Here is a 9,182-nt window from a genome sequence, read left to right on the forward strand (position 1 = left end):
AAAAATATAATTTATAAATAAACATTCAATTTTATTATAAGAACAAAATTACCCCTTAATTTTAAAATTATTTGAAATTGATTTAAATTGAGAGTTGATTAAAGTTTAGTACTATAATTTATAGATTATAGATAGATCAATAACTAATTAATTACAATTACTAGTATTTTCGCATTAATAATTATACGTTATTGGAAATTAGATGGAAATGCAAAAAATAAAAATCAGAGGCAACTGTGTTTCATTACCAGCGGGTCCAACCCACCACTCTGAATTCTTCAACTCTCTCTCTCTCTCCTCCGCTTCTGCTATATCTCTCTTCACCGCCGGAAGCAGAGGTTGGCTAAATTCGTCGAGATGAGCGGTCACGACTCCAAGTATTTCTCCACTACCAAAAAGGGTGAAATTCCCGAGCTCAAAGAAGAACTAAATTCCCAGTACAAGGTATCATCCCTTCAAATTTCATCTCCATTCAACTGCAGCTTCACCCTAATTAATTACTGCTTGCCTTCGATTTCATGTAATTCAAATTTTAGTACTATGTGTCTTGATCTGCGGCGATGGATCCGTCATTTCATAGTATGAAGATATCTCCGTGGATTTAGTGCCGGAAGAGTTAGATCTAGTAGCTTTCCCGTTTGATTTGCGATTCGTACGGTTTTGGATTTTGTTTACGGTGTCTGATCTGTGTGGTTAAATGTGCGTGATTTGTCTGGGTGAATATTGATTCGTGTTGCTGTTGAACTGAATGAATTGTGATTTTGTTTGATAATATGGGATGCAATTTTATATATTCAATGCTAATAAGCTTGCTGTGAGATTTCATTCCCGATGAAACGGAAGTTTGACATTACTTTTGTCGTTTTAACTGCTTTGGATGCAGGATAAGAGAAAAGATGCAGTTAAGAAGGTGATTGCCGCAATGACAGTGGGGAAGGATGTTTCATCACTCTTTACAGATGTTGTGAATTGTATGCAAACAGAAAATTTGGAGCTAAAAAAGCTTGTGTATTTGTATCTCATCAACTACGCAAAGAGCCAGCCTGATCTTGCTATTCTCGCTGTAAATACATTTGTGAAGGTAAGATTCAATACTGAGCAGTGAAGGTTTCTTTTCTATAGTTTCTTGTCCCAGAACTGTAGCAGCACTTGTAGTTGGTATTTGGCTCCCATTACTTTCAGTTTTGATGCATAACTTCATTGCAACAAATCCCACTTCTGGAGCTGATACAAAATGCTAAGAGGCTTCAGTATATTGTAGGCCATTACCCTAATAAATAATCCATTTATTGAGGTTCAAAGTGGTTTCGTTTGTCTTGATATGGGAGTTTATCTGAGGATTAGAAAGTGAAGTGTATATACTTGGAGACTTGCCTGAAAATTAGATATCTGAATGACTTTCGTGAGGGCTACTTTGGGAGTGGAAGTTGCTTTAAGCACTCCAGGAAAGAAACAAGAGCTTCTGAACCAAGCAGATAAAGTGGCAGATTTTCTTGGGGGTTATGCACATTACCATGAACATCATAACAGAAGAGATATGCAATCGCTGTTAAATGAACGTGAAGAATCTAGAAGGGCAGTTTTACCAACTGACTAATGTCATGTTTTCTTACTTCCCAAGAAAAGAGGGGTGGGGTGGGGGGGTGATTTTCCTTTCGTATTGGACGACCCATCTGATGGTTGATTTATTTTTATTTTTTTCATTTTTTTTCCTTCTGCCAAACAGTCTTGTTTATCAGACATCATAACTATGAATATTCTGAATCAGTGAATAGGATTGTATATTATATTAATTAAAAGCAATAAAAATATTGCTTTCTTCAACCTAGTTCTAGGAGCTTGTTTTATAATGTAAATCGTGAGATATCTGTTATAACCTATGATATCATTAAAGTATGATAAATATTGTGCATCAATTACAGAGCCCGCTCTCCAATCCATCTCAGTTTATAATATCTTAATATAGTTTTTGGTGCCTTTTTGAACCAAGGTCATTATGTTAGTCGAGCTTTTACTTTTTCTAAGGAAATGATTGATGAGTTGGACCACAACAATTTGATTCATGCCCTACGCAGGGGGTACTGGGTTGTACGTCATGGACATGGTAGAGAAAATTGACTTTATTTCAACTTTGAGTTGGCTGCAATGAGGGTGAGAAGATCAATTTAGATTATAGTTGAAATCCTACACCAGACAATGACATCGTATGCACTACTTTAATTTTGAAACAAGTGACCATGATTGTCACATGACCCTTCTGGGAAGGGCCACATTTCTTTGTTTCTTTCTTGAAGTTGAGCCTTATGTTCTTCCATTTAATTTATTTTGATGCGGTACCATTGAAGTTTTAGTTTTCATTATCTATGTAGGTTTCTTTATAGTCAATACCAATGTTGTAAAGTTACCAGACACCAATTGGGCAGTTTACTGGCGCGTCAGATGGGACTGTAAAATCCATGTTTTTAGAACTACTATTATTATTTAGGTTTTAAGCTGCTTTCACATTCTAAAGCACAATGTTTCTTGAAATTTGAATTCGTAAAAAATGTTTTAAGGGTCCATAATCTTGTTCAAGTATAAGGTGCCAAAAGTCATAATTTGATCACATTTTTGTGAAACAAAAATAAAAAATCGTCACCCTGGGGACTGCTAAAGGTCACCTTGGGGCATTGATGGGATGGTGCTTAGCAATGTCAATTAGGCCAGCTGATTAGCAATGTTTAATGCCTTTGAGGATAAAATCTGACTCATCTTTCTATTAGCATTTGGTGTGCAGATATTCCTTTTGATTGGATTCTGATTTTGTTTCTCCTGGTATTTATTTAAACATTTACTATCCCTAGGTTTTTGTGGAGTTAGTCACAGAACTCACAGTAGGTCTTGCATTTTGCTCGAACTCACAGTAGGTCTTGCATTTCTAGCAAAATGCACACTATCAATGTTATAACTTAGACGAAACCAGCTTGCATGCTGTTCTGATGTCCACTCACTGTTACTTCCGCCTCAGTCATATGAAATTCATATTTGTTTATTACTACCGAAGAAAAGGATTAAATATAAGAATTTTTCGAATTACAATTATTAAAGTCTAATCTTGAAACCAAACTAATGTTTGCATACCTTCACATAGCTATTAGAATCATCTAAAGTTGACCCATCAGTACTATGAGGGAATCTATGATTTTCCAAGAAGGCATGGCTGAATAATATAAGAAGAATGATAATTAGAGCTATTTTTTGTTTTATCCTAAACAAATTTATTAGTACATCAAGGAGACAACCACCAGATTTTTCAGCATAATTGTATCATATCTGCTAGTTGTTTGTAAACCAGCCTTTCTTCAAATTATACAATAAATGTAATTATTCATCACCAAAAGCAGCACCTTTATTTGAAGCTATTGAGAAGCTACTGTAGTGAAGGCTAAAATTTCAAGTGAATATGTCAATCCAGGATTCTCAGGACCCAAATCCTCTGATCCGTGCTTTAGCTGTGAGGACAATGGGATGCATTCGTGTTGATAAAATCACAGAGTATCTATGTGATCCTTTGCAGCGGTGTCTCAAGGTAAGAATACAATCCTATCATCTGCCTTATTTCGTAACTAAGAGCGCTCATATTTTTAAGGTCTTTTACTACGAAAAAATGTGTGCAATTTTGCTATGAAAGTAAAAATTGTCATTGGGAAACTAAGTAATTGAAAATTTCTCATGTCTTTGCTTCATAATAGGATGATGATCCATATGTGAGGAAGACAGCAGCTATATGTGTTGCTAAACTTTATGACATTAATGCTGAGTTAGTGGAGGATAGAGGTTTCCTGGATGCTCTCAAGGATTTAATATCAGACAACAACCCAATGGTTGTTGCAAATGCTGTTGCTTCACTTGCAGAGATTCAAGAGCACAGCAGCAGACCTATCTTTGAGATTACCAGCCACACGCTTTCGAAGCTTCTCACTGCTCTAAATGAATGCACAGAGTACGAAGCTAAATATGTCTTCTTGCATTTACTTGAAGGATAAACACGTCAACAATGCAAAACATGACCAGTACTTGTGCATGCTTACAAATATGTTAACCTGACTTGATAAGACCTAATATGAAGATGTTAATTGACTCAAGTTTGATGTGTGAATAAATTGCATCTGTGAAATTCCCTTATTAATAATCAGAAGGTTATAAATGTGATTCGTTTCCATTTTCACCCATTCTTTTGCATTTTGGATTTGATGCTGAATCTAACCATCTCCTGGTCAATGAGATGTGTGAAAATTTTAGATTGAATTAATCATTAATATGTGGAACCTGGTGGATAATTGGCTATAGGACTGCTTAATGCATTTGATGGAACTTTTTTTGGTCATTCTATGTGTAATATGCTCTCTAGTGTGGCTATGGCCTACAATTTTTTGAATATTTGTTTTGCATCTAGTTTCTATCATAAGAATCCCACTTCGAAGTTTGCTTAAATTTGCATTTTCATGGTACCAACTTTAGGTGGGGTCAAGTTTTCATTTTGGATGCTCTTTCCAAGTATAAAGCAGTGGATGCTCGTGAAGCTGAAAACATAGTGGAGCGAGTTACACCTCGATTACAGCATGCAAATTGTGCTGTTGTTCTTTCAGCTGTCAAGGTTATATTTCTTCTTCCTTAATATTATATTATTGGGTATAATGACAAAAGAGTCTTCGCACCTTATTGTGCGATGGAAGCTAGTTCTTTTTCATTGCACCATGAAACTTCTGCAACAAAAGAGTCTTTGACTTGTGTTTCTCTTCGCCTCCCATTCTTTAGTGGAGCGGCTGTGAGTTACACCTCGATAACTGCATGCATGCTTTTGTTTTTTAGCCGTCTCTGCCTTCCAGAGAGTCTTCCCACCTTATTGTGCAATGGAAGCTAGTTCTTTTGCATTGCACCATGGAATTTCTGCGATATAGGTGTCATTATGTGTTTCTCTCCCATACCATTCTTTATCTTGTTTACTGCATCAATTCCCAATTCATATAATATTAGAAGTTGTTTCTTCTTTGTATATTATAACTATAATTGCCTTTTTTGGAATATATAAATATTGCAGATGATTCTTTTGCAAATGGAACTGATTACCAGCACAGATGTAGTCAGAAACCTTTGCAAGAAAATGGCCCCGCCTCTTGTGACACTGCTTTCTGCTGAACCAGAGATTCAGTATGTTGCATTGCGAAACATAAACCTTATTGTGCAAAAGCGTCCCACTATTCTTGCCCATGAAATCAAGGTAATTGAGATGGTGTTTCCTCACTTGTGCAAAATTACACTCTTTTTCTAATTTGATAATTTGGTGTTGGAAGTAAACCCACAATTGCTGTTTTCTTTGCCATAAAGGTGTTCTTCTGCAAATACAATGATCCAATTTATGTGAAGATGGAAAAATTGGAAATCATGATAAAGCTTGCTTCAGACAGGAATATTGACCAAGTAAGTTGATTTTGGTTCCAGTACACGCCACACTATACTATCATTGCACAAACTGGAATCATTGGAAGTGTATTAGAAATGGGGTCGTTAACCCCCCCCCCCCCCCCAACGCACACACACACACACACAGGAGGTACTGTTTAATCCATCATCCATCATAACTGTCTTTTTCTGTGCACTTTCAGGTCCTATTAGAATTCAAAGAATATGCTACAGAAGTAGATGTAGATTTTGTCAGAAAAGCTGTCCGTGCTATCGGACGATGCGCAATCAAGTTAGAGAGAGCAGCTGAGCGTTGTATTAGTGTCTTACTTGAGTTGATCAAGATCAAAGTAAACTATGTTGTTCAAGAAGCTATAATTGTGATCAAAGATATATTTAGGAGATATCCAAACACGTATGTCACTGCATTTTTTCATAACTTGTTATCAATATGCATGTTCATGGAGTACGAATTTAAACAATTTTGCTTCCTTCAGTTACGAGTCCATAATTGCTACACTTTGTGAGAGCTTAGACACCTTGGATGAGCCAGAGGCAAAGGTACTTAACAGGACATAGATCTTTTGACAACCCTTCTGAATGTTTTCTTCAAGGGGTAATCACTTTGAGCTTCGATATCTCATAACTCTATCTCTGCAGGCATCAATGATCTGGATAATTGGTGAATATGCTGAGAGAATTGATAATGCCGATGAGCTTTTGGAAAGCTTTTTGGAAACTTTCCCGGAGGAACCTCCACAAGTCCAATTGCAATTGCTAACAGCAACGGTTAAACTTTTCCTTAAGAAGCCCACTGAAGGCCCACAGCAGATGATACAGGTGTTTCTTCTAGATCGTCTGTATCTTATGCATACCCTCAATTGGTAGCTGTAAATTCAGCTTAATCCACCGGTTTTGTGATAAGCTGGACCCAATGCCACCATTGCACATATTGATAACGCTTCTCTCTTGTCCGTTCTTTGGTTGTATGAAAAGATAGTGAAAGAAACATTTTGAAATGTGAAATAAATATTTGGCCTTAGAGCAAGGAAGAAGTCGGATCAAAAGAGCGACAAATTTATTTGCTGTACTTGTTTTACTAAGCGTATTTGGAACTAACCTACAGCCTTGTTCTCATTACTAGGTTGTTCTGAATAATGCAACTGTTGAGACTGATAACCCAGATCTTAGAGATCGTGCATACATATATTGGCGACTCCTCTCAACTGATCCAGAGGTATGCAAGTGGTTCTTCTTTAGTTCTGAAGCCAGCTTCTCCTTTACATCTTAATTTTTAGCACTAGTGATCTGGAGAAAAAAAAATGTACTTCCTGAAATTTGGTTAACATGTGCACGTTTGATATTAGTGGAAAGCTTTTGAATTGGGAGGGTGAAACCTTAGTTGTATTTTAATCATTGGATGCATTGTGGTCCTCAGTTATCTGAACATTATTTCATTTCTTGTTGTGCATTTGAAGTTTCTGTGTCCAGTTCCTGCTTTTTCTGTTTTAATGTGGTGTAGCCATTTGTGTGCTGTTGTTTGTTGGTTGGACCCTGGAGTGCCTGCTTAACGTTGAGTATTTGGTTCGAATGCTATATTAAATCATTTTGCTTGTTTTTTGACATAGAAATGGCTTCAGCTTATGTATGTTTGTACGGCACCTCTCTAGCCTGTATTATTGTCTGTATCATTTTATTAGATCTGCACCTAGGCATGGGATAGAGTTTTCTCTGCTTGTGCAAGTAAAGTTTTCCTTCGACTTTTCAGGCAGCAAAGGATGTTGTCTTAGCTGAAAAGCCTGTGATTAGTGATGACTCTAATCAACTTGACCCGTCTCTCCTGGATGAGCTTCTTGCCAACATTGCCACATTGTCCTCCGTCTACCACAAGCCACCTGATGCATTCGTGACTCGTGTGAAAACCATTCAGAAAACAGAGGAAGAGGAGTACCCTGATGGCGAAGGAGGCTATTCCGAGTCTCCGGCTCATGCAGCTGCTACAGGTGCATCGCCACCACAAACCACAAGTAATGCGCAAGCCTCTGCTGGAAGGTCACAGGCTGCTGCTCCTGCACCTGTGCCTGATTTGCTTGACCTGATGGGCATGGATAATAGTAGTGCCATTGTAGCAGCTGATCCCACGACCCCAGCTGGGTATGTCTATTATATTTCTGTCAATTTTTTATGATTAGATTTCATTTAAGGACATGATTGAGTAGTCGTTTCATTGAACTGTACCTTTCACTGTAGACCCCCCTTGCCAGTTGTATTACCCGCAGCTACTAGTCAAGGCCTACAAATAAATGCTCAGCTGATAAGAAGAGATGGCCAGATATTCTACAGCATGTTACTCGAGAACAATTCTCAGGTTCCACTTGATGGGTTTATGATCCAGTTCAACAAGAACACATTTGGCCTTGCAGCAGGTGGACCTCTGCAGGTAATTGTAATGATGTTTTGTATTCTGTACTTATATGTTATATCTCATCTATACTGTCAGTGAGCTAATATCACATTTCAATCAGGTTCCACAAATACAACCTGGGACATCTGCGAGCACTCTTTTGCCTATGGTTTTGTTCCAGAACGTATCTCCTGGTCCGCCAAATTCACTTCTACAGGTTGCTGTGAAAAATAATCAGCAACCTGTGTGGTATTTCAATGACAAAATTCCATTGTCTGTATTATTTGCAGAAGATGGAAGAATGGAGCGATCCTCATTTCTCGAGGTATGGGTGTTCTGAATCTGTGTAGTATTCAATGTTAGGATTAGTATTTGCTAAGAATATTGTAGTTTGCACTCTGCATTTGCTGACATCGGGTGTTTCATCTCTTGATATTATATTTGTCTGATCCACTTCCAATAGCTTATTGTGGGAACTAACGTTTTTTCTCCTGCCAATTACCCAGACATGGAAATCTTTACCTGATTCTAATGAGATCTCCAAGGACTTCCCGACAGTTGTGATGACTAGCGTCGAAGCAACTTTAGACCGGCTGGCTGCATCCAACATGTTCTTCATTGCCAAGCGCAAGCACTCAAATCAGGACGTGTTGTATCTCTCGGCCAAGATTCCCCGAGGCATCCCTTTCCTGATTGAACTTACAGCAGCCATTGGCGTCCCTGGCCTCAAATGCGCAATAAAAACTACAGGTCCAGAAATGGCTCCTCTTTTCTTCGAAGCAATCGAGAGCCTCCTCAAAAGTTAGCAAGTGCGACGTCTCAGTCCATTTCTCTTGATTCCTGGGGGATCTGTTGCAGTTTTCTTTTTGGATATAGGTTTTGTTTATCTTCATAATCTTTCATCTCTGAGATTGAAATGCTTTTCATTGGTTATCTTCTGTAATATTTCTACCTATCAAGAACCAGTAACTCAGTAGTGATGTATTTGATTCTTGCATTTTAGATTTCTGTATGCATAGTTTGTAGGGGATCTCAGATTTAATTTGCTTTCTATTATTCTGTATGATTATACTAATTTTTTTTTTCAAATATTGAGTTGAGTTTGAATCTGAATGTGAAAACGACTATATTTTAAAGGGATACATTATTCACTTTTGTTTTTCCTTTTTATCTAATTTTCCTTTCTTCCCTGAATTGTTTTAACAAATTCCTTATCTTAAAACTACTTGGGTGATAGTGTTCTGTAAGTCGTGGGTCTTTCCCTTCTCCAGACTACAGAGCAAGGCCTATTTTTTTATTTTTTTTAAAGAATGATTCTCCAATTAATGATTTTTCA

General features: G+C 37.4%; 1 protein-coding gene across 1 annotated transcript; it reads left to right on the top strand.

Moving 5' to 3' along the window:
- Positions 1-222: 222 nt before the first annotated feature.
- Positions 223-8,955, top strand: LOC130994810 (beta-adaptin-like protein C). The gene is made up of 15 exons (XM_057919879.1): positions 223-444; positions 884-1,081; positions 3,455-3,568; positions 3,732-3,982; positions 4,501-4,636; positions 5,081-5,260; positions 5,368-5,460; positions 5,646-5,857; positions 5,940-6,003; positions 6,103-6,282; positions 6,587-6,679; positions 7,211-7,596; positions 7,693-7,882; positions 7,968-8,171; positions 8,353-8,955. The coding sequence occupies exons 1-15, from the start codon at positions 358-360 to the stop codon at positions 8,650-8,652; spliced, it is 2,688 nt and encodes an 895-aa protein (XP_057775862.1). The 5' UTR covers positions 223-357; the 3' UTR covers positions 8,653-8,955.
- Positions 8,956-9,182: the final 227 nt, after the last annotated feature.

The sequence above is a fragment of the Salvia miltiorrhiza genome, chromosome 7 (assembly GCF_028751815.1).
Source record: "Salvia miltiorrhiza cultivar Shanhuang (shh) chromosome 7, IMPLAD_Smil_shh, whole genome shotgun sequence".
Lineage (NCBI taxonomy): Eukaryota > Viridiplantae > Streptophyta > Magnoliopsida > Lamiales > Lamiaceae > Salvia > Salvia miltiorrhiza.